General features: G+C 40.0%; 1 protein-coding gene across 4 annotated transcripts in view; it reads left to right on the top strand.

Annotated features, from left to right (window-relative positions):
• ZFAND6 (zinc finger AN1-type containing 6) overlaps nt 1–25,118 on the top strand; it is a 36,547-nt gene extending 11,429 nt beyond the window's left edge. For 2 of the 4 annotated variants that reach the window (XM_058811363.1, XM_058811364.1), the window contains exons 3-7: nt 13,693–13,862; nt 14,923–15,034; nt 17,115–17,215; nt 23,446–23,559; nt 24,153–25,115. In XM_058811363.1, coding sequence (XP_058667346.1) covers nt 13,712–13,862; nt 14,923–15,034; nt 17,115–17,215; nt 23,446–23,559; nt 24,153–24,301 — 627 coding nt within the window. In that variant the 5' untranslated portion in view covers nt 13,693–13,711 and the 3' untranslated portion in view covers nt 24,302–25,115. Of the gene's footprint in view, nt 1–13,692; nt 13,863–14,922; nt 15,035–17,114; nt 17,216–23,445; nt 23,560–24,152 lie in introns of all 4 variants that reach the window. The other 2 variants (XM_058811366.1, XM_058811365.1) reach the window with 2 other exon arrangements.
• The last annotated feature ends 1,047 nt before the right edge of the window (nt 25,119–26,165 follow it).

Here is a 26,165-nt window from a genome sequence, read left to right as displayed (position 1 = left end):
TGATGAAAGCAAAATATTGCATGAGAAAGGCAGGTACTTTCCACTTAAGGTTTAAAATATATTTGCAGCAAGAGAACCACTGATTCTTCAGGCAAAAATGTAGCATTCTGTACCTAAATTGGACATATTAATGCATTTTATACAGAATGCTATCTCTAAGTTAGATTGCCAGAAGAAAACATTCAGTGAGTTGTTGATCATGCTGGTTTCAAGGATGGGGTGGCAGGAAAGATCTAAGCCTCCAAAGAAGGACAAAATTGTTTCTCTACTACCCCTTGTATGAATTTTGTCTGAATTCAACATGTTTTTCTAAAATCAGGTACAGTCAAGTCCTTAATGCAATGCAATGTTGTCATGTACCAGAAGGTTTTCTGTGCTGTGGGAATTGGGATCTGCATCATTATCAAGGTGGGGGCAAAAGAAGTGGTTGTGAGTGTTAAACTGAAAGGTTTGGAGATTGCTGTCCTTTGCCAGCTCCTTCAGAATCAGGTAAGATGCTTATCAGGTAGCTTTAGTTGCTAATACCAGAGAGTTTTCTAAGTGAATTTTGCCAGACTTCTCATGTTGGGTTTATGCTATCCAAATATCATGCTGGTATGGCATGCTGTTGGATATTGGTGTCAAGTTCTTAAGTGATTTTGTAGGTATTAATTAGAATTAGTTATCAAATAAATGTTGTCCTTCAGGTGAAAGGTGACAAGAAAAGTAATTATTGTTTTATGATACCAAAATATTTGATTACTAACGTGCAAAGAAAGAGAAGGAAATTGTGACAACATGGAAGGACTTTGCTGAAATGCTTTTTAGGGCAAAGACTTCAGAATGGCTCAGTGGAGTTGAGTACCAACATATTTTCATGGAGTTTGTTTAAAGTATCCTTGGAGAGGAGGAAGGCAGCATTAGTAACAATAGGTCAAGGTAAGTGTATTACTATTAGTTACATAACAAACAAATTATCAGTTGTGTGTGACAAACCATGCAGGGGCTAAGACTAGTGCTGACATAAAGGAGTGTTTGATTTGTAGAATGGTCTGGCAGCTGGGAATGTTTATTGCCTTCTTAATAAGTCCAGTCCAACTTGGTGCTTTGAGTGCTTTTAAAAGAGATTTTAAACTTCTGTGCACAGCAGTGCAGTAATTGCTTTAATTTTTTTCTTCCAATATAACAACAAAAAAATCTCATTTCACACTCTGGTCACTTGGTTGATTTTGTTGCCTTCCTGCATTTGCTTTTCTCTTACTTGGTGTCATTGAAACTTTTGGCTCTTGCCTCTGGTCTCTTTCTGCAGGAATTAGCTTGTTATTCTGCAAAGTCATAATGTGACTGTGACCCATGGTCTTAAGTTTATACCCAGTCATTCTGTATATAAATAAATCCCTGATTAGTTGCTACCTACTTATCCTTCTGTCTTCAACCTCAGATCCCACACTGCACAATCAGAATGCTTGGAACATTAGTCTTCTCTGAGTAATACCTCTGTCCTTGCTGCAGCTCTGACACCTTAATTTCTCACACTGTCAAGGCCTGAAATGAAGAATTTTTTGAAACTTTTTTGTATGGCCTGGAAGCTCAGCCTGGTGAACTTAAACGGGGTGGCATATGCAGTGTAAAATTGCAGTGCAGTGTTGCTGGGTTTCCTGAAGCACCATCAAGGTTTACAATGGCACAGTTGGTTTTTGAAATGCAGGTTAATGGTTAAAATTAATGGGGTTTTTTAATGTAAGGAATACAAATATTCTTCCACAGTTGTGTGGGGATTGTTGCCCTCACAAAGGGGGTGTGAGACAGAAGGGATTTGTGGGAGGCACTGTGAGGGCTCTGGGCTGTTCTCCAAGCCGTAGCGAGGGCGCTGCTGTTGTGGAGCCGGCGTAGCTGAACCTGCTGTGCCTGCGACTGCATCCTTAGGCCAGCCTAAAGGGCCTTGTTCTTGCTGATAACCCTCCTGTTTCTGACCCAGTACCATAACAAAAAGGAAAATACTTTGTTCTTTTTTCCATTGTTTCCTGATAATAGCCCTGTTGCCCATAGCTTGTGAATGGAAGGGAATGAACATCATGATATGAAGCCACACGTTGTTGACAGTTGAAGCTCAATATCCTGTGAGCAGATTTTTTTTCTCTCCCCATTTTTATCCATTCTGAAGTGACACTGGCTTTAATATGCCAAGCGAAATAGTTGGTGATCTGGCCTGCATTTTTCTGTTTGTGTACTTTTCCTTTATATTGTGAACTTTTCTTTCTTTAGAAAGTGCTGTTACTTTGCCATGTGTCAATCTGTCCTCTGGCAGAATACAATCTCTATGGCAAGAGGATAAAAAGAGAAATCGGATCTACTTAAGGAGTTATTGTTCAAAATGTTTCTAAAAATGTAAATTTCTGTTTATGTGGCTTGAGGAAAAAGGGGAAATCCCAGGGCACTACTTAACAGCTTGGCCTTTTTGATTACAAGTCCCTCCTGTAAAGCCATTTGTGGCTTTATTTTTCCATGTAGAATTGTAGAAAAAAACTCTGTACAAAGGTAGCAGAGTAATAAGTGGGGAGACAGTGGCACCCAGCCATGCTATTTTTAGGTGATTGTGTTCTTAACTTGCTGATCTAAGTGTTCTGGGCAGTGAGTGGGGGAGACATTGTACTAGAAATGTGTGCTCACATAGTGGAATCTTGTCTGGAAACAGAATGAATAGCAGACTTGGTTATCAGGAGGGCAGTTCCGAGAGTTGTAACTGGAGTATTTTGTAGGCAAAAACGATGCCCTGGTGATTAAAGCACAGTGTTTGCAATGCAGACTCTTACTCGAGAGCTGTCAGCTCTGGCTTTCTCCTCAGTTGAGAAACTGAAATATGTGCAGTCTGTTCTGTATGGGCTTAGGGAAGAAGTGTAAAAAACTATTTTCTGTTCCATGATGGCAGTGGGGGAAGAAATGCCAGTTGTCCTCAATCAAGTTGCTTCCAGTATTTTTTTAAGCTTTTCTTAAGCAGTGACCTCTCCATCTGAGCAAGTGGTGTACTTCTGGAAACCTTCAGAGAGGAGAGTGTCTCATGGCAAATTTCTGATAATTCCCTAGCCCCTTATCTGTTAACTTGACACTTAGATAGTTAAAGCTGACACAAGGCAACTCTCACTAATTCACGCTCTGACCTCCCGGTGATGTGGGCCTTTTTCCTTGTCTCAAGCTCTAAGAGAGGCTATGCCTTAAATTTTAGTTCTGCTACTGACTTGGTAGGTTCACCTTCCTCCTGCAGTGCAGTGTTAACTTTGACTCCTCTGGCACAGACCTACAACCATAAACCAGATAGAAGAGCCAATCCAAGATTTTGAAGAATGAAGTCTTCAGGGTAGATCAGTTCCTGTCCCAGCAAAGCTGTGACAGAGGTATCTAAAGCCCCAAATTACCTGTTTCATTATTTCATCTATTCATATGCATTAGTTGCATATGAATAGATCCTGAATGCATGTTTAGAGGTTGCAGTTGGATGTTTACACGTTTCATTGTTTCAGGGAGTGTGAAAGGAAGCTGAGAGGAAACTAAGGGAAGATGCAAAACTTCAGAGTGTGACCAGTTGGTCTATTCCTATCTTCAGTGAAACTTGACAGTGTATTAAAGTGATGGATAAATACCAGTTGTCCAACATGGCAGCTGCTGATCACCTGTGAAGTATTTTCCTATGCTTTGTGCAGGGTGATAAGTTTTAGTATGTAATTTGTTTGGGATCATGTAAGCTGGCTTCCCCAGTGATTGAAATAATAATTAAGGGATAAAAAAAGCAGCAAACACCCCTCTCTTTCCAGAATAGCATTGAGGTTAAAACAAAGTAATACCTTTGAGTCCCTTGACTAAATTTAAGTGTATTGAAAGAGATGAGGAATGCAGCTTTGCCACAGGGAACGCTGTACTTACACCTCTTCTGCCGAAAACTTGTCCTTACATACCCTCTTTCTTTGGTCAGGCTTTAGGTTGAGTTCCCCATCAAACCACAGTGAGGGTATTGTATAATTTTACACACTTAAATTAGATATAGTGCATAATTCTAAATGGAGCTACACATCATGCATGATAATCACAGTGTTCTTGGAAGTTAAGCTGAATTCAAGATGCCCTAGCCAGAAATGATGACAGTTTTATTTATTAACGCATAGGAACCCCGATATTAGAGCAGGAGCTCTTAGTAGAACTGTGGCATTATAAGCTAATTAAAATTCTACATAGTGCTGTTTATGAAAACAAATTATAATGTGTTTTGTGCTTACTGTCAGTTTTCAGCAACAGGTGCTTTGTTAACAAGAAGCTGTCTATTTCAGGAACTCGTGTTAAAGCGGCTTTTATCTCTTCTGGGTTTGATATGCTTAAAATAAGTGAAACTTATGCTGTGTTGAGAGAAGATTACTTATTCACTGAAGCTCAAAAGAAGCGATTACTGAATCTATCTATTCTTTCAGTAATTATGAGGGTAATCTTGTAAGTGTTTGAATCCTTCTTACAGATTATTTCTCATCAGTGTGTTAAGTCAAACCTGTTTTAAAATACAGCGCCAAAGATAGTTTATGGAGTTGCTCTCCTGCATCCCTGTTGGCCTGGTATTCTAAAGGAATTTAGAGAATTCTAGAATCTCCTGATTCTAATTCTATACAACCTCTGATTTCTGAAATGGCCAGCTTCAATATCTGATACCAGAGAAGGCAGAGTCTGACCCTGTCTGCTCTGTTTCAGAATAGCTTTCTTACCTTTTGTAGAGCATTTTAAAAGAAGGCATTTCTGTTATATGACAGATTTTAAGTTAACCTTAAATTTATGGGACTGTGAAGGGCAACTCAAATATTCCTGCAGCACCTGAATGCCAGAATACAGGTATGAGATGGCACAAACTCCAGAGGAAAGAAAAGGGCTCCTCAAGCAATGTCTGACTTGTACAGCTTGGCACCAGTTCAGCCACACATGATGGAAGCTGTGTGAGCTGACACAACCAACTGCTGATGAGCAATTACTGACATGGTTTGGTTTCTCTAATGGGTGTAACTTCTGAGTTTTTATTCCTCTTGAGCAGAGATGCCAGAGCAAGCACTCTAAAAGGGTGCTCTTTTAAAAGTAGCTGCATGTTCTGTCACAAGTGTAACTTCATGTAAGGTTTCTGTGTCAGTCTTGTCTCAGAGACAGCCATGTTCCAGAAATGGGCCTGCTCAGCCTGTCTGCCTTAGATCTTGGGTGAGCTGGGGAGGCTAAACTGAGTAAGTACAACTTCATATCTGGGGAGCAAGCCACTCTTCTCTGGCTTGTGCATGGACACACAGTGCTTTGGGTAGGACAGCATGACCAGATGGCTCACCAGTGTCTTCTCTGTGTTCCTCAGATATACCTTTTGAACTTCTTCACTGTGCCTCCCCCAAGGACGCCAGATCAAAACCAACTTCCTGAAACACACAATATGCTCTTTGCTCTTCACTTTTCTTTGTAACTCACTCAGAAATTGTCTTTACTATGTACTGAACAGCTACAGTTACTGTGTTGCTCTCAGTGCTTTTAATGTTTAACTAGTTATGTTTATTGAAGGCCCCTGTCATAGCTTGCTGTAAACAAGCATGTCTAGCTCCAAGGGTTGTTTGCTGTTTTTTCTCTTGAACCCAAGAAGTGAGTTTTGTTGTGTATGTGGGTTTTGTTTTGTTGTTTTCACTTGCGTTCAGGTTGACCTCTCCAAAAAGGCAGCTTTGTCAGCTTAGATTTTCTGATAGTCATCACTGGAGAGACAGAAACTTAGAACATGCTGGTGGTGCCTCTTTCTGAAAGCATTTCTGTGTTGCTCTGGACTGGAGTTTGCTGGATGAATTGGGGTTGCCTACAAATGTATCGTGCTACTGGGGGATAAGAGGCTTTTAACTTTTCTAAGTCAGAAGAAAAATGATGTTTCTTTGAATCTCAGGACGTTTGGATTCTGTCATATGCAAGGGTCTAGTTCTAGTGGTGCTGCAGTGTTAGTCTAGAACAGCTAGGAAGTCTCAATGTACAGGCTTAAATGTACAAACAGTGATAATCCCTGGCATCCTGATTTGTATTTTGCTGCTTTAGACTCAGTTTGAAATACATGATAAATAGAAGTGTTGAAGGCTTTATACAGAGTGCTGCACTTAATTTTTTAGGTGTCTTAGCAGTTAGCAGATGCTCCATAAAGTAGTGGTCATTCCTGCAAAAAAACCCAGCATCACACCAGTAGCTCTGTGTGGCAGGTTTCTGCAATTCCAATGCAAATCCTTTGTCTGTACTCTGCCTCTTTGTAATCCAAAATAGATAAAATATGATTCTTCCTACTAGGTAATAAAATGTACCTCCTACATTGCTTGTTAATTGTTGGGGGTTTTTTTTAAGAATTAATATTCAGTGGAGTAATGGCCTTCATGGAATTGGCCCTTTCTTTGGTGTGTTGACTATACTAGAAAGTTTGGAAATTAAGTATGAAAAATTTGCTTATACTTGTTTTTGTTGGTAGATTTTCAGTGGTTACTGCAAGCAATGAGATGCTTTTGCATGAGGTGAATGAGAGTCTGAGGTACCACTTTTACAGAAGTTAATCTTTGGGTCTGGTAATCCATGCTTTGCAAAGGTTAAGCGTGGTCACAAGTAGTAATTACAATTTCAAAGTAACATCTATTAATAGTGTATGTAGACAAGCATGGAAAGCTGAGTCCTTATTATCAGTGATCTCCTTGATACCAGTGTAGAATCTGTGCATCTTTGTTCTTGCTTAGCAAGAGTGGAGAGGTTGTAGTGAAATGTTCTCTTGTTCCTTGTGTAACCTTGAGTACAAGAGCAGTCAGCTGTACTTAGCAGCATACAGGCTTTAACACTGGAGGCTTTGTACCAGGTGTTCCTCCAGGGTTTATGATATTCTGGCTCAGATTAGTTACAAAAGTTGCTAATGTTGTGTCCCTTCTTAAGACCTGAACTGTCTCTTTTGTCCATCTGCCACTTTCTCTCATGAGTGTGTCTTTTTTTCACTAGAGTGATTCTTTCACAGTCTTTCTGACATATTAAATCTGAGATATCGCTTTCTTAAGAATTCCAATTTTATTTACATTTTAGTTCTTGCATGGAAGGATTTAAGCTTGCTAACTAATAAAAATTGGAAGTGAAGAACAGACTAACTCTTTACACCTTTTTGTAAAGTTTCTGCTAGGAGTGTCTAGTATAAGTACTTGATTGTAGCCTAAATTAGGTCTATGCATGAAACAAAAATAAAAAGCTGTTCAACAGGAATAGACAGGAACATAGTAGATATTAAATAACTTGTCAAGTGAGTTAAAAGAACATCTTATGTAAGTCTTTGGTCACTAGCGTGAGTATTATGTTTTTGTTATGAAGTCATATAAATTCTATTTCACATTGCAATTTAAAACTGAGCAGGAAAAAAACTGGAGGCTCAGTGGAATGGGTGGAAAGCTTTAAAATGTATGGATTCTCTTGGTGCTGAGGAAGTTGGAACTCCTGTGTTTTGAAAAATGCAGCAGCTGTGTGTTCTGCTGCTACAGGAACAAAGAGGTCGCTGCCCTTACAGATCTGCTTGCATAGCTGGTCCTTAACCATATTCACTTTTTTTAACTCAAAGCATTCTGATGAAACTGGGTCAGAGTGTAACTACACATGTAGCTGTGCTGGCAAATGTGAACCAGCTGCAGTGCTTTAGCAAGGGTGAGCTGTAAGATGAAATGACATGTCTGACTGCAACCACTGAGCTGCAGTGACTGAGGCCCCTATTCAAATCTGCCAGTTCTTCTTGGCTCCATAGCAAGTTGCTGGGACATGATAATGCCTTAAAGCAGCTACAAAAGACTGCTCAGTGAATATAAATTGGAGCCTTTTGGGAGACAGCAATGGAGTAAAAAATCCAGGACTGTTCTGTAGCTTGCTTTTAATTTGTGATTCCAGTGCTTTATACCCTGAGTAGTGTCCTGCTGGAAGCAGGACACCTCAGCAGCAAATTCCAATATGAACTGGTATGCTCAATCACAGCTAGTGCTTTGGGAGCTTCTGCTGCAAGATTCAACAGAACTTTGTTCTTGGGCTTTTATTTGCCCTTTGTTTTGATAAGCCTGTAGAGAAATGGATTTCCTATTTATTGCCTTTTGTACCAGCCTGCCTTTTCATATGGTGGTACAGGTGGTATTGGGTGTCTGTGCCAGTACATGCTAAAAAGTGAAATGTATTTTTGTGTGCCCAACTTTGTGTTTTATTTGTGCTTGGAATGAAGCTTTGTGCGTTTAAGCAGCACACATTACCACTTCTGCAGCTCCTTCTTTGCTTCATTAGCACAAAGAGAAAATGACCATTAGTGTTGATGCTATTTCAGTCAGTGCTGAGCTACTTCATTATAAAGGTGATTATGACAGAGGAGGGAATATTTTAATCACTTGTTAAAATTGGATTTATCATTTGAGGTGAGTGTCAGGTAAAACTGTCAGTGTGCTGATTTTGACAGTGAAGAGTAGTTCACACTGTTCTGCTTTCTCTTTGAGCAGCAGTTTTGAAGCTGGCATCAGAATGGCTCAAACGGTGTCTGCTGTGCTGCTGAGGCACAATGCTGTTTGGGTGGTCTCAGCATTTGCTTTTGGGAGGGATCCTTCCCATACCAGTCACAGATTTTAGGAGTGCTTGCAGAACACAAAACTGTACTGCAGGGTGTGAGGATCTGCTTGTTTTCCTTACCAGAACCTGAAGTATGAGGGTAACTGGTGTTCAAGAGACCTTTTTCTTTGGGGAAGACAGATAAAGAGAAAGCTGGCTTCTGTGCCAGTTTTTTTTTTTTTTTTTCTTGTCTAGAATTGGGGGGGAGCAGTGAAAGAGATTATTCTTAAACCTTGTGTGTTTAATCCTGCTAAATGCTGCTCTCTCTGATCTTACTGATTAACATTTGAAGCCTATAAAGCTGGGGTATCAGTTATTTGAAACTAGTGGCATATAAACATTTTAATTAAAGGGAAAAGAAGAAAGGGGGTGGGGAGGAAGACCAGTATCACAGTGCCTGCTCTGTGGGGAAGAGATGTCCACAAGTATTTTGTTGCTTGCTTTACAGAATATTGGAAGATGTCTCTTTTTCCAGAGAACTTGATATCCAGAAGATTTGCTCTGCTTTGGTGTTTCTACATCTCCAATTTATACATTTTATAGGCATGTCCTTTCCATATTTTTTTGCTTGGTACAGAGAGGAATTTACTCTGAGGATGTGATGGTGAGGGAGGAAAAGCAGGACGTGTAGCAGCAGCAGTAAGAGGGCATTATTTAAATGAATGAAGTTGTGTACTGCAGGAGTGACAGGAACAGGTAGACTGTAAGCACCTTATTTGTAGGAAAAGGAGGGCTTAGCCTGCAGAGATGTGTGCTGCCATGCTTCTAGTGGCAATAGATATCTTTAAGAAACAGGTAATTTCAGCTGAAGTTTGGCAATTTTTAGCTAATACAGAAAGAGGGTGTTTATTCCATAATCTTCAATGAAGTAGATGTTCTGGGGTTGCGTTGAGAGGAGTTGTTGAAATCTCTTGCACTTCCCTCTAGTCTGTTCCTTCTCATTAGGGCTTGTACAACTGGTTATACAACTATATTGTAAAGCAAAGCAGGGAACGTGCTTAAAATATTGTGAAGAGCTCTGTCATTTTGTTGTTTTTTTTTTTTTTTTTTTCTTTAAGATAAATCAATTCTGCATTCAGAATAACCTTCAGAATTCATAGCATTACTCTATGAATGCTGTGCAGGCACAGCTCTGGGGGATCAGGCAGAGCCCAGAGGCATTTCCAGGAGCTTGACAAGCTCCACGTTTGTTTTGTGACACCTCAAACCGAGAGGGACGTACATGTTGATCCCAAGACCTTGTTGTCATTTCAGCTATGAAGCTGCTTCAAGTGTCATGCTGAAGCCAAGCTAGGGGAAGGCCAATTTTGAAATTATGGATCGTGTATGCACTTGGGATTTATTTTACAGTAGGCTTGATGCTCAGCAAGGGCTTGCTGCCCCTAAAAAGGGTTGTCCTATTTTTAGCCATGTCACTTCCTGTGCAGTGTATGTCATTTCTCTGGAGTTGATCTTCTGTCAGATGAGCAAGCTCTCCAGTGCACCAGAACAAATATTTGTGTTGTTTGCATGAGATGGCTGAGCTGATGTGGCTGCAGGCAGGGACGGGGGCAGCAGTGGCCAGAGCTGTGGGAGCATGCCTGCCCCTCTGACAGTGGTTTCAGCAGTGACTGCCCACCTCTGCTGCTCTGTGGGATGTTTGGGGTCAGTGATGCTGTGGGTCTTCTGCGTGAGCCATTACAGTTTTGAAACAAAAGTCATCTGAAGCTGAGCCAAGAACTGGGCTGGTGGGAGGTCCTTCCCTCCCCCAAACACATCTGCTCCGTGATCCCTCACTGCCCCTGTTTGCTGTGCTGGGGCCAGAGTCTGGCTGCTCTGCTGGTGGCAGCTTGCCTGGGGCCCGGAGTCCCTGTGCAGCAGGGCTCTGTCATCCGTGTCTACAGGACAGGCATGGCTCGAGTGCAGGGGCAGAACTGCCAGTACTTGGGTCTCTTTCCTTCTCTTCTCAATGCCTGGTGCTGGCTAGTGGCTCTCTTAGCAGCTCTGCTGCTGAAACAGGCGTTTCCACACGTGTCTGCAGCTAGACCCTCTCTCCTGCCCAAATAGCACACGTGTGACAAATGAGCTCAGAAACCAATCTGTGTTGAAACTAATTGGCAGAAGGTGGAGTGGTTGATTTTTTTTTTTTTTAAGTTTGATCATTTCCTTGTTTCATTTTGGTACATGTGAGTACTGAAAGGGAGGGCAAAGCATGGGAGAGCTCATTATACTGGTTGGTTTGGCATTCTGTGGCTTTAGGGTTCAAGTAGATGAGTTCAACCATCCCAGGAGCTTACAGGCTGCTAAAACATGTGTTGTCCCTCCTGGGGACAACATGTCCTTCCTCACATCAGTTCCAGAGCCTCTCCTGTGTTGGACTTTCTACTTGTTCTGTTTTTGCATCTGTACTGCTTGAGCTCACTGAACTGTCAGAAAACTTTGTGTTGGTGATGGTCCTTTCTTTACCTGGTGGGTTTTTTTGGTAGCTCACAGCAGTAATTGTGTGGGTGAGGGGGATTGTACCAATTGTCCCCTTCATATCCAACAAGCTGTTGTCTTGGTGCAAGTTCTCCTTTGGCTTCATAGCATTGCATCAGGTTGATCCTATCTCTTATTCATTGTATTTCTTAAATATTAGCAACCAATGAAAGATCTTCCGCTTCCTGTGGCCCTTATTAAAACTCTGCAGAAGAATCCCTGGCACTTCCCTTTGGAGATTGAAGTGTTTTGGAGCCTCATGCCAGTGGCTTGTGCTTTGACTGGTGACAGGATCCACTGGTTAATGAACTTGGGAACTGGCTTAGCTGGAACTCAGGCCAGCTTTTCTTGTTTTTCGTCTGGGCATCTTTGGGCACCTTTCACAGTTTGTTTATTGAATTGGAGGCAGAACTTTTTTTTTTTTACATCCAAGTTAGAGATTGTTATTCCGTGTTTGTGTTAGCACCTGATCCCTTCAGCAATGTTGTCTTGGAGAATATTAGCAGTGGCTGGTGCAGTTACTGAGATCCTGTGTGCTGTTTGAAGCTAATATTGAACAGAAAGAAAATCATGGTACAATCTGGAAGTTAGTGTAGGGTTCTTTAATATGCTGCTGCCTAAAGTTAAAAGGATTAATACTACATTGTGACATTGAATCTCTATTAGCTCTTGAAATATTCAGTTGAAAGTGTTTTTAATTAGTCTTTCAATCTTAAACATTCTATGCCAAAAGTGACTTGCGTAAGGTTTCAGTTTTAAATTGGTTCTGGTTACCAAAGCACAGCAAACTCATATTCATTTGCACTTCCCTGAAATGGCTTCTCTGAAATGTTGGGCCCAGCATAAGAATTAAATTCCACATGCACTACTTGCAGTTTCATTCTGAAAGACTGTCTGGAGAAAAGCAGGAATGAAAGTGCTCTTTCAGCTACAAGTGCAGTACTTCAGCAAAAATCAAATTTAGCTGTCGTGTGAGGTCAATGGGGGCTTTGTATGTTGAAAGCAAGTGATTCTCTGTTGGGGTGGGGGAGTGTAGTCAACAGCTGAAATAAGCTTAATTGCAGGTTGAAGCTGAAAAAGATAGTATCAGATTTTGGTTGTCTTCCTGCCTGTACCTCTTCCTGGTCTTATATCTCGAATCCTTCCTCGTCCATAGAGAGCCTTATTGCTGTGAGCAGAAGACTTGACTTGTTTCTGTGTTGCTGTTGGCTTTGCAACCCAGAGGTTTGCTCTTGGTATCAATTTCATGTGTTTTGGGGAAATAAAAACAAGATGGAGTGGATGTGGGTGTGAGAGGAGATGAGGAGATTTCTCTGGAAACAAAATAATGGGAATGTTGTTTGTGTTTGGCTTTGAATACCTCTTATGTAAAAGGAAATCTTTTTTAGTGTGGTACTACTATGGTTTCATCTAGTTTTATAACATGGCAATTGGTGAAGTGTTCAAGTGTCTTGAAACCCCTTTCCCTCTGGATTTTTTTTTTGTTTGTTTGAAATGCATACTGATGTTACTTGCAAGATTGATTTTATTTTTAATATTGCTTATCTTTGGTTTGACTTGCAAGAATTAAAATTGCCTATGCTTCAGCTTACTTTTTAATCAGAAAATGGTAGACCTAAGTTGATCTTGAATTAACTATGAGTAATTTATACCTTGATATATCTAGATTCTTAATGTGAAGCTGTTTTTTCTTTCAAAATTGTTAAAAAAGAAATGCGATTGTATATTTATGGAGGGGGGTAGTGGAAAATAATTTTATCTCATGCAATGACTTGTCAAAAATTGTTTCCATGTTAGACCACTTGATAATAGTTAGGAGTCTCAAAACACTGATGGAAATTGTCATTTGTTGTAATTTTCTTGTAATGTCTTACAAATACCTATAAACTTGATTAATACAAGCCAGGGGTGAAAACATGATAGAGTCTTTATTTAACATCCTTAAATTTGGGTTTTATAGTGTGACAACTCATATAACATATATCTCTCAACTTATATAGCTCTTACTTCTCATTTTTACTGTATTTTCACAGTGAATTTATAAGTAGGAGGTTGTGTACATGGTCTAATACTTTTTGCCTGTAAGAGTGATTTTCTTAGTGTGTGAAAAATCACAATCCAGGGTTTGTGGCAAGCAGTTGTGTCGTCTTTCGCTAATGACGCAGTGACTAAACAGTGACATGTGGATTCATGTGACTGTTGTTAATGATAATTATGCAGCAAGTAAGCCTGTGTTAGCATGCTTGTCTCTATTTTACAGCTCTCATGCACAGTGTCAGGTGTTTAGGTTACAGCATAAGTGTCCCCCTCCCCTGCTCTCCTCACCTGACTGCTAGAAGCAGTAATACTTCTAATATTTGATAAAATTACTTTTCTTTGTGGGGTGTATATTGAAAATAAATTGGTGGGGCTGAGAGGGTGGGTCATGCAAAGCCTACATATGACTGTATTTGTGTTATTAGGTAGACTTTATAGACTTTTTGGGAAAGGGCAATGAGTTACCCGCAAGGCATTTTTTCTGGATGGTCTTTTTGCTGAGCTATAGGAAATTCCAGATTTTCAAATGTCAGCTGTAAAAGAAGAGTTTTCTCAGGCCTCTAAATGCTGGGTTGTGTGTATCAATTTCAGGTTTATAGAAGAAGGGAGAATGGCTCAAGAAACCAACCGTAGCCAAGTGCCTATGCTGTGTTCCACTGGCTGCGGATTTTACGGGAATCCTCGCACAAATGGCATGTGCTCAGTGTGCTACAAAGAACACCTTCAAAGGCAGAACAGTAATGGTAGAATTAGCCCTCCTGGTAAGTAACCCCAGCACACAGTGTGTGTGTCAGCAGCTCAGCCTGACCCAGCAGGCAGCAGCTTCCTGGCCATGTCCAGATACTGATTGTTGGGGCATTAGTGCAAACCATTTCATTCCAGCATCTTGCCTTATGGAATGAGCTTGGATGGAATTCCCATAATGTAATTGTGTTGCCACTAATCTGCTCAGAAGACTCTCACTAATACCTTTTGTATTCATTTGAGTGTTTCTGATTTGAAATTATAAAAATGCAGAAAAAAACACTACAACATATTTTTGCTCGAATTACTGACAGAGATAGGATTGAGTTTGGGGAATGTTTGTGAAAGGCCTTTTAAGAACAGGTATTTCATCTCTGTGACCTTATTCTTAAAGAGTAACCTGTAAACACTTGATAGTGATGCCTTTTCCTTTTGAAGGCCTTCAGGGGCTTTTGTGGACATCTTTACATAACTGCCCCTGAAGATCTTCAAGAAAAGATCTGTTCTTACTAAAATTATTTTGAGTTTCGTTTCCAGGTTGGGAAAAGGCAACAACAGTTTCTCCTTAACTTCACATACTTTCAGTTCTTTGTGGCCCAGTGCTCTGTGTACTGTTGCCTTTCCTTCAAACTGACCTTTTAAGTAGAAGCAATATCTTCTATTGAAATCTGGGGATCTGGGTTCTACATGTTCAAAATGCACTGGAGTTGGCATTAGGATGTTATATTGATATTTCCCAGATCCATCTTGGTTTTTTTAAACACCAGCTTCTTGAGTCAGAGTATAGCAGTTTATGCTGAGAAAGCTGCTCATAGATGCTTTAGTTAGTAATTAATAGTAACTGCTTTAAAACTCCAGCTTCAGAATTTTCTGCCATGTAAGTTCTGGGGGGCTGGAACGAGATGAAAATATGGCCAAACATAATTACTTTTTTGTAAAATTACGTTTCCTTATGGCGTAGGCAGAGATTCATTTACTCTCCTGGCTGGTGTTGTAGGGGTTGAAGAGTAAATGCAGTGTGTGAGTTCTGTGATCCAGGAAGCAGCATAACCCCTTTTCCCTGGGTGTGTCTTGCAGCAGCCTCTGTCAGTAGCATCACCGAGTCCTTACCGGTCCCGTGCACAGAGGGCAGTGCCCAGGAAACTCAGTCCACTTTAGATTCTACATCGACTCCATCTATGCAGCCAAGGTAAGGTGCTTCAGTCTGCTCTGTGGCTTTACAGAAAAATCTCTGTCAGAATGATTAAATGAAGTGTGCTGATCCTGCACAATTAAATGCTGGAACCGGGATTAGGAAAAGGTGTAAGATTTCAGTGCTAACTTTAAAGCATGGGATCTCAGGGTGAATGCTAGCAGGTCTCTGTGCTTCATCTGGCATTCAAATGGAAATTTGTCTTTAGAATTTAGCTTCAAATAGAAGTTGTTAGTTTCTGTTCTACAGAGATTTGTCTGACTGCTCTTCTGCTTCCTCAACTTGTAGTTGTACATTTACCAAAGGAGAATTCTTCTCTTCCTAGAAATTTGAGGATTTTGTAAAATGGCAGGGAGCTGTTTACGAGAGCTCTCATAAATAAATGTATGATAATGTGTTAACAAGCCAGTTGCTTTGCAAGAAGTGGAGAGTACTAGAACAGGGTAAAGACACAAGTCTTGGTACAAGTTGTGCTACTGAATTGATCTCTTATTAAACAAGTAATTTCCATCTGGGTTATTCAAGGATACATAATATCCTCTTATAAATCACTCAGACTTACTAAGTGTACTCCATTTGTAAAAGCTAAATATTTGTTTATATTTAGTGGCTCCATTTCTGTTTAGAGTGACACAACCAACAGCAGCTTAAGCACTTTGGAGATTTTTTGAGTGAAAAGTGTTAGTGTGTTACATACTGTGGAAGCTAATCTTGCAGTAATACTCACTTCAACTTTTCTTTTAAAAAAATGAATGTAGTAGAACACAGGGCAAGGGAGATTTCATCAGTTCCTGCTGATTGATTCAGCTCAGACTTTTCTGCTCCTTAGCTTTTTATAGGAGGTGTTATCTCATGCTTGGATCCTGCATATGAACTGAGAGCTAGGTGCCATGCTTGATGCTATATTTAGTCTTTCCATTCTGAGGTTTATAGTTGGGGTAGAAAATACGTATCTTACCCTGAAACAACTCTTCTGGAGTGTGTAAAAAAAAAAGTTCATCCAGGTCAATGCACAGATGTGAACCAATTACAGTGCCTTGCCTTTGTTCTGTCACAACTTCAATAAAACCATGAAAGAATAGAAATACCTCACTGATCACTAGCTTGATTACTGACTGCAGAAGAAAGGAGTGGATGGTTGCTCTTGGACTTGCACTCGAAAAAAATTAGTGTCACTTGCTTGGGTTTTTGTTTTCAAAATTAAAAAAAAAGCAGGAATTCAATTTCAGTCTCTGGAAATACCTCAGGATACTCTGAGGACAGATAAAATTAATTGACAATGCCCTTTTGTAGGTGGCCAGATGAGCAGTTCAAGACCTATGTGCAGTTCTTGACAATTAAAATTGCAACTCCAGTGCTCCTGTTGTGCCATGGAGTGCTGGTTCATGGGCTGCTGGATAATCTGGTTTTTGCCTTCAGAGTGAATCCCTCAGTGGAAAGGAGGAAAAAAAATGCAAATGAGATAGAGCTCAAGTCCCAAGCAAGAGGTAGCACTGTCTTGTTTCATAGGAGAGCTGCTGGATGAGCAGCTTGGCTGGGAGTCATGGCCAGTGTTGAATTGCTCTTTCTAAACTGCTCAGGGTGTTCAGCCATGCTGTGATTTAGCACTATGGCTGAAGGGTTGGGAAGTTTAGCCTGCACCACTTTACACTGTGAGAATCCAAGGGGCTCTGTGTGCAGCTGCTGCAGCTTTATTACTGGAAACATTGACATGGTACAATTTTCTCGTTTGTATCACCAGAACACTGAAACTGTCTCCTCTACAATTATCTTGCTGACTTCTGTTATAAAGATCCTTGCATATTGAATGTTGCATTGTTGTTTCTGTGTGGAATGATGGTATGCCAAACCAACCAAAATATTTTTCCTTTTTTACAGTGGAACTGTTTTGTTGCATTCAGTATGAGTTGAAAAAAAATATTTACCTTTTGTATGAGTTCAGATTGTAGCAGTTTAAGTGGTTACACAAACAACTTCAGAGTGAAATGTTCTCATCAAGAGGTGCCCTAATGTGTCTTACAGGAAAAGAATGTGAAAATGCATTATAAAAATGATAATTTTCTTCTTTTGCCTCTAGCCCTGTGTCCAGTCAGTCACTTTTAACAGAATCTGTAGCATCATCCCAACCGGATAGTACGGCTGTGGACAAAACAGTACCTGAGACAGAAGAGTTGCAAGGTTGGTGCCTGGTTTTCAGTGACAGAACTTATGAATAATGCTTTTTAAACTTCAGCTGTTCTTAATACACTCCTGTTAAAACATGTCTGATTCTCAAACCCAAATATTCTGTGAAATCAGAAAGCAGAATAAAATAAAGTTTCATTTCTTAAATGGCAAGTCAAACGGGGAATGGCAAGTGAAAGCTTATGTTTAATAAACAAGTGCTTTAATTGGTGTTGGAAATGCACATCATAAATCAGCATCCTTTTCTGTCTCTATGCCATGGCTGTTACATCTGAGTGGAGTTTTGAGTATCAGTTACTTCTCAGTGACCATTTACAGCTCATATCAGAAGTTTATGAACATATTTGTGGTAGAGGGTGTTTGACACAGCCATTGCCAGAACAGGATCAGTATCTTTTATAAACAGGAAACAACTCTAAAAGAACCTTTCCCTTCTGAACTGTAGTGGTGTAAGATTTTGAACTACTGGAATTCACTTTATCAAATATAAAATTACCAAACCACAGGCTATGTTTGCTTGAAGCACAGTGGCTAAGAGGGTCAACTATATTGGCCTAAAATCCTCCTTGCTGGTACAATGTAAAGTTTCTTTTCCCTTTTTTCTTATTTTCTATGTGAAGACTTTCAGAGCTTAAGGCTGAGAAAGGTTTAATAGTATTTTTTAGGAAATGCAAAAATGCCAGCTGGTATACAAAATGTGCTCAGACTGGTAACCTATAGGCATTATAAAAGGTATTTAAAGGTAAGTCAGTAAGTATTCTGCCTTCTGCTGAGACAGTTTAGGTTTTAGTGAGGAGGATTATTTTTCTGTGGACTAGTCTAAACATAGAAGTGTGGGTTTTTTACAGATACAACTTGTAATTCCTCTTAAACATTCTAAATATTAGTTTTTTGACTGTATCTCTGGTATCAAAGCTTTGCTTCTCAGATACTTTTCTAAACCTGACCTGTCTCTTTCTGTAGGATAGAATGTAAGAGTCATTAGTCAGCTACTGTTCTGAGTAAAGCTGTCTCCTTGGCTAATTAACTTGAAAGAAAATCTTTTAATTCCATTTTTTACCACTTTTACTAGTCTTTGAGGTGAGAAACATGTTTACTCTTGAAAAGATACATCCTAGAGATACACTCTAATACCTGTTAGGAAGTTTGTGTTGTGGAGCTGAGAGCTCTTGTCTCAGTTCTGACTGTGCATCTTCTGGCTTTTCACTGGCAGAACTTTACTTTATTTACCCTGGCACTGTGAGCTGTCTTGGGCCTTTGAAAAGACTTTTCCCAGCAAGTTTCCAGAGGCATCTCTCTTCTTACATGCTTGGATAAATTTGTGCTGCTTCTAATTCTCCACCTCTCAAGCTTATTCTCCTATCTATGAGAAGATAAAAGATTTCTCAACCAGAAACTTTGAATTTAAGGATGTATCTGCAGGATCAACATATATCAGGTGTTTAGGTTACTCAGCTGTGTCCTCTGTCCTTTTCTTTGTACCCTCCTTTCTAAACTAAGAATATCACTAGCATGTAGTTGCAGCTCTAATTTACCATCTCTCTTTATAACTCTGGCAGGGTCAGCCTTACTTCCTTAAGAGTTCCTTCTGTGTTGTCCCTTGACTGAAAATCATGGGAAATGTAGTGTTTGCAGTTTTAAAGCATTTTAATTTGAAAATGTAAGTTTGGAAGGAAAGCAGCTTAGAATGGATGCTGAGAGGGATTTCATTGAATTGCTGTCACAGTTGTGCATCCTGAAGTTGCTTTTTTTTTTGGAATTTGAATTTTAGGTTGATGACAAGCATGTAATACAAACGTGTGAATCCAAGGGGTTTTTTAGCATTGCCCAAGTTTCTAACATTTAGGGAAAAAATAATTCACAGCAGTATGCTAGTTAGTCCCAGAGTGAAGAGTGTCTAATAGTGCTTTTGTTGATGTAGGGGAAGTCAGTATTTATTTTTATAAAGTCTTGCCTTGTGGGAATATCTGTTCTGGGCTGAGTTGTTCTGTGCTGCTGCTGTAAGTTAATGTATTGTGTTCAGCTGAGGTCCCCTTAACTTGCCATTTAACAAAAATTACCAGGTTGCAACAACATTGAATGAAGGACTGGGTGAATAATTAAGCTTTCTTAGATTACTGTTATTACTTTTCTAAAGCAGACAGATAAATGAGACTTGAGCTGTGTGCAACACAGCCCTTGCTGTTTGCAGTCAAGCTAAAACTACAAAGGGATAAAATTCCCAAAGAGCATTTCAGATTTGTTTTTGTTGGATTTATGCATTGCAGAGGAAAACTCTAGAATGTTAAAAAGTGTAGCCTTTAGAGCTAGTGTTTGATAATGCTTGTGGAGCAGTGAAAAAGGCCAGATCCTCTAAGATAGGGACTAATAAAAATTTTTAACTTTAATGTTCTTAAATACCATGAAAATGAGTTTCATTTTAGGTAATCTTTAATGGCATGAAGTACAGTCCAGCTTTTCTAGCAGCTTTCTTCTATTTCAAGTAACTTTAATTACCTCCTGGGCTATTGTGACTTTTGCTCATCATGATGATCAACATAATAATCCTTGTTAGGATTAGCCAGTCAGGATTTCTGATTTGTTAGCCAGGGCTGCCTCCAGGCAAGCCTGCAAGCAGGTAAAGAGGTACTTCACTTCCCTGGGGTAAAGGAAGATGGTTAAAACCATCCTGGTTAGGGTTCATGCTTCTGGTTCAGGGAGGGTTTTAAAGGGTGCCAGGGAAGGCAGGAGGACTCCACCACAAACATTATGGAGCTCCTACAACTGAGGAGCATGGTGGTAAAAGTAGAAATCCAACTAATGGGTGGACTCAGCCCCTCTGAGGTTGAAAACTTCTGAGAATGAAAACAGCCTTTGTGGTTTTCAAGCTTCTTGTGAATTGGAGAGGAGCATGTACTGTTAGCATTGCAAAATGCCATCACTCATGTCATGTGGTGTGGTTGTTATTTGGAAAATCAAAGTACAAAGTTAGATTGGATTAACTGTCTAAAAGGTACATGGCTGGTCTGAATGAAGTCACCTGATTTTGTGCCTATCTGGATTTTAGTGAGGTTAAATAGTTCAAACTAAGTTTAAAAAACTTGAGATTAAAATAATTAGGTTGCTACAGAATTTTATATTGGGGTTACTTGGACCTAAGGTGAATGCAGTTGAGCTGATGGCTTCAGCTTCAGTGGGCCTTATCAGGGGCTCAGTAGACAGAACTGGAAAGGCATTGATGGATGCTTTTCACTTCTGTGATAGTACCAGGCACTCAGAGGTAGAGTATGATTATGACACAAGTGTATCAGATAATACAGGATATCATGATATACTGGTTGAATGCTCCAGGGGGAGAGGAAACACTCAACAGAAAGATTTAAAACTAAATTCTGTGGGTGAATGTGCTCCTACTTAATTTGCCACTTCCTAACATTTAAACAGTGTATTTTAGGCTGATTATATCAGTTTAAAATGTTCACAAGCAGTGATGTTCTCCTTTGGATTAACTTCACATTTCACTCCTCTGGAAATGTGGGGGTGCTTCTTACACTAGTCCTAGTGAAATGCTCTTAAGAAGTAAATGTAGCTGTTCATGATCTTCTGTAGGAATGAGAAACCTTTTTCTTTTAAAAATCTGCCCAGTAATGCAGGGGTGATGAATGTAAAACATGGAGAGAGAGAACAGGATGGGTGTCTTGCTGCACACACAGAGCTGTGCTGTGCTTGCAGGGGTGCAGAGGCTGGAGTGCATTTTGTCATGTGGCTGCTGTGTTTGTGCTCAGTCAGAGCACACTGAAGCTCAGGGGGGGTTTGCACGAGCAAAGCAATAGAAAAAGCTTGTGTCTTTAGAAGGAAATGCAGGCTCTGCTTGTTTTGATCAGCTAGGAACATGTTGTGTAAATCAGGGAACTTCTAGTGACCAGCCCAACTTGTCAGCTCCAGAAATATGACTGTGTTCATACCTTACTCCTTTTTGGTTAGTTGTCAGCTTGTACTGCTTCTGCCAGGGCTTCTGTTCTTTGGCTTCAGGCAGGGCTGGGGCTGGGGGAAGGGATGATTTGGTTAAAGGAAGGCAGGCAGCAGCATCCTGGAATCCAGGTGAAGTCCAGCAGCTGGGAGTGGCTCCAAGCTGGACAGTATTGCATCTTACCTGGCTCTGTTCTGCTGTGGCATCACAGATAGCTCATGGAATGAACAGTGGCACTTGGGCATCTAAAGTGGTTGGGATATTTGTGGTTATCATGGAGGATTTTGGTTCAAATCTCTAGCTTCTATTCAAAAGCAAACTGAGACCTAAAATTTATGGTTACTACAGTAGATACAAAGTGACTTGTGATGCAGAAGAATCTTCCCACTTGGTTCCACACTGAGCAGCAGCTCTCAAATATTTTTAAACCTTTTTAATGTGAGAGCCATACGCACAAAGACAATGTAAGTAAGGGTGTATGAGAGCCTTGTTATGCAGGGAAGAGTGCCAGTTTTTCCTAAATTTAGCTAATAGTTACAGAGGCTGTTAGTGAAACTTAGATTGAGGTAACTGATTTTGCTATAACAGGAAATGCAGGCTGGACAATGTTAGCTCATGGCATGAATATGTCTTAATGAATTAATAAAGACTGCAATACTGTTTTGTGTAGAAGTACAAAAGTTCATTTGAGTAAGTCTTACCCCTTCTGGTACTTACCTCACCACTTTTAGTCCTTGCTGATTTTGGTTCTCATCTCGCAATCCTTTTGATATTGTGCCCACTCAGAAATGTGCCCTTTAACAGCCATTTAAAGGCATTGAATTTTTTTTTCTTTGCAAACTATGAATTGTTACAAATTTCAGGACAAAGAGAAGCTCTGCATGTAACATAGATGGTGTCTGAGAAGGAATTAATAGACCATGTATAATAGTATCTTTGCTAGATTAATCTGTGGAATATACTGTCCCCTCAGGCAGAGTCTTTGCTGGTGATCAGGTATCTTGCTATCCATTGATGTTGCTTAGTACAATGTTTTGATACATAGCAAAAGTGATGAGTGCCCTTTCCTTTCAAAAGAAAAAAAAAGATCAGAATAGCAGCACATGAAAAGCCCCACTGGATTTGTCATGCAGAAGAGCTGTCAGCTGGTGAAGAGCTAGCACAGAACTGCATCTGACAGTCTCTGACAAACAAAAGTCCAGCTGCACAGAGATGCCTGCAGCTTTTTCCCTGACAAATGTCTGAGCTTGCTGTTGTACTCCCTTCCTTGCAACACTGGTTCTAGCTCTGCTTCCATCCACACTCCTCCCAGCTGGAGCTTGCTTTTGTTCTTTGCTGCAAATATTCCCAACTTCTGTGTGTCTTACTCACTGGAGACTTGTCCTGCTGTGGTCCAGCTATGTCTGGTAGGCAGAGGTTGGCTCTTAGCCCTTCTTGAAATGAAGTTGGGTTTTTTCGTTTCTATTTCTGCTGTGTAATGTAAGGAATGTGCAAATACTTGAGGAAAACCAGCCAACTTCTATTTTTACCTGACTCAGGCAAATACTACTATTACATGTTCATACTCTCCCACACAACCTGTAACCTGTTTCTTTTAGAGAACACTAAAGTAGGTTGAAAGATGCCTTAGGAGAAATATCTTTAAAATTAGGTTTTTACCTGCTCCTTTCTGAGCTTCAGTGCAGTGTAGTCCCACCCGGTAAGTCTGGGTCTCTTGAGCTGGTGTTTCTCACCCCAGGCAGTGACTTATGTCCTGTGTAGGCTTTTTCCAGGTGTGCAAAGCAGCAGCATCACAGTGGTAGAGATTGTTCTGAAACACTGTGTTTTGTGTGGCCTACATGTTGCAGTCTTCTGCAAAAATAATGTTGATTCAGGATTTGAAAGAGAGTGTTTGGCTCAACTGGTCCTGTTACATAGAGTGCTTCTTGCAAGCAGATTTTGGGAGCTGGGCAAGTAACACTGTGAGGAAACACTTGGCTGTTGGATTTTCTTCCTGGATCTGACAGTGCTGAATCTTGCTGTTAAACCTATATTTGTTGTTTTGGTTGTTTTTTTTTGTGGTATTTTCAAGCATTTGGTGAATTCTTGTCTTAAATTATATCAAAGGTCTAGAAGGGGGGAGTTCCAATTGCTGTGGAGACACCAGTGCACTTCAGACACGGAAACTGCAGCAAAATGGCCAAATGTACAGCATGGGCTTTAGATTATTGTAGGACATAAAAGGGGAGAGATAGACTTTTTTCTCCACTGTTCTTATTAACTTTTTTTATGTCAGCTTCAGTGTCAGAGAATGCAGAGCCTACACCTGAAGAACAGGACAAGTCGCTTGACAAACCAAAACAGAAAAAGAATCGTTGTTTCATGTGCAGGAAGAAGGTTGGACTGACTGGTAAGAAACACTGATTTCACTTTCCTTAGGCTTGTTTAGGCTGTGGCCCTTTGAAATGTTATCTTAAAGGGAAAATGGGGCATGGTCATTTGATATTGATTTGAAATAACAGTCAAAGGTGCTTTCAGCTGACTCTCACTAGATCAGTCATTCATGTATCATTTTGTTTTTCAGCCTCCTGTCTTAAAGTGAAGTTGGTAATTCCAAATACTTCCTTTTGGAAGTCTGCTTAGCTAAGGAATTGGATGATAGTTTGCTGCCATTCACTAGCCAGCTTTGCATTGGTCCAGTGAAAGGGCCTGAGTTCTGGAGGGTGAAGATTCATAAACATGGCAAAAGAGCAGGAGCTCTCTATGAATGTTCTGTGCTAGAGTGGCATGCAAAAAGAAGGAATGGTCAAGTCAAATCTTGCTATTATCACTTAAAAATGTATTACTTGTGATTCTTATGCTTTCTGCAGCAGAGGCTCTTTGGCTGATTGATTGACACTGGTGACTGAGATTTACTGCTAGTGAGTGAACACATTCAGGATTTAAAGCAAACCAGTGTCATCAGGAATGTTGAAATGTCTAAGCTGCTGTTTGTGTCCACAGGGTTCGAATGCCGGTGTGGGAACGTTTACTGTGGAATGCACCGTTACTCAGATGTACACAGTTGCTCTTACAATTACAAAGCTGATGCTGCTGAGAAAATCAGAAAAGAGAATCCTGTAGTTGTTGGGGAAAAGATCCAGAAGATCTGAACTGCTGCTTCTGCTGGAATACAAAAATCTTCTGACCATCTGCAGATTGAATTGACTTGAGCTTTTTTCCTTAGTCATCAGGAACGTAGAGCAGTGTATCTTGCCTAGACCTTTTAATCATGCATGTCATCAGATGAATAGATTTTTTTGTTTTTGTTTTTTTTTGTTTTGAAAATGACTCTGAACATTATTTTCATTGCAGTTTTCTGTGGCTGAAGACTTAAGTAAACTTTACAAGTATTATCCTTTAAGATCATTTTAATTTTAGTTGAGTGCAGAGGGCTTTTATAACAAACATGGAGAAAATATTGGAGGGCTGTGCTTTTCCAGGATAAAACATGCATGCGTTAACTTTGCAGTTTATTTTCTTGTTGTATATAGCTTTTCTCTGCAGCACAATTTCCTTTTTTTTTTTTTTTTATTGATAATGCCTTGTATGGCACAACTAGTTATCAGTAACTGAATGTATTTTAATCATTATGGCTGCTTCTGTTTTTTTTTCCCATTAACGAGAGGTTATACATGTTCGCATATTAGCTTGTTTGCACCCTCTACCTATTTATGTATGAATCATTTGTAATGAGAGTGTGTGCTGAGATTGTGTGGGGTTTTTTGTTGTTTTCTTTTTTTTTTAATTTGGGTTTGTTTTTGTGTGTGTGGGGGGAAGGCTGTATGCACTTCATTGACTGCAGTTTTCATTGGGATTACATCCATCAGTTTGTCTGTACACAAATATGAAGAATGATCTGAAGTACCTGTGCTGTATTTATGTTTATCCATGTCTTAACTTTGATTAAATAAAATTTAAAAAAATCTGAGCCCCTGTGGCCATCACTGGCATATGTAAGTTGGATTTCTCTTGCTTTATTTTAATGGGGACCTTCCATTGATGGTTCCTTTACTTAAAGAGTATTTATTCACAGCTTCCCACATGTATCCCAACACCAGCTAAATTCTGATGTGTTTTTTTAATCTCTTCACCTGTAACTACCAGAGACACTGCAGATTGCAGACCTTGTCTGTTGATTTTAAAATTCAGAACGCTCTTAAAAAGCTATGGCTGGCAATTAATAGATAAAGCATTACATTTAGGATATAAACTGTGCAGCAGAAGGAGCTTTCTCTAATGGTAACAGAAAGTAATCTGCAAAACTGAATAATAAATGAAGTAGCTCGTGCTTGCAGAAATGGCCTAACCACAATCTATGAGGCACATGAAGTTTATAGTGAAGGAAGGAAGGAATAAATAACTTACTGGCAAGTTTCAGTAATGGTCTGCCTTATCATGGGTCAGAGAGCCTGTATTTCCTCAAAGCATTTGCTAAACTTCCTCTTACACAGCACAGGGCATGGAAGAGCAGCAGTGTCATCTTTGGTGGGTGTTTCTGTTTGCTTTCCTCTCTGCTGCTACTTCCCTGTTCTCTAATCCTTCTCACTCTGAGTCCTCCCTCTTTCCTATTCTGGTCTCTTTTCTTTTTCTCTCTCCTATGTGCCCTCCTGACCAATCTTCCTTTCACATGACAGTGATGTTTCTGGGCCAGGCAGAGTTAACATGCCATAGATTTCACAAGGTGGGGGAAAACCTGGTATGTTTGTGTGTTCTGGTGCCTGAAAGAAGGAAAAGTACAAGAAGAGTATTCACATACTTCCTATCTGTTTATAAGCTTACATTTAGGCTGGGTGTCCACCTTTCCCTGACACCTGAGAATTGTGTCATGTTTGTTTGCTTTGGCATGGCCCTGTATTATCCCGGTGGTTGATCTGCACTTCAATCTGTATTTTGTGTCATCAGCTTGAGGTTAGCAGATTAACATTTTAATTAACACCAGCACATTCACAGCACTACAAAATGCTTGGGTGTCTC

The sequence above is a fragment of the Ammospiza caudacuta genome, chromosome 10 (genome assembly GCF_027887145.1).
Source record: "Ammospiza caudacuta isolate bAmmCau1 chromosome 10, bAmmCau1.pri, whole genome shotgun sequence".
Lineage (NCBI taxonomy): Eukaryota > Metazoa > Chordata > Aves > Passeriformes > Passerellidae > Ammospiza > Ammospiza caudacuta.
This window is presented reverse-complemented; position numbering and strand designations above follow the sequence as displayed.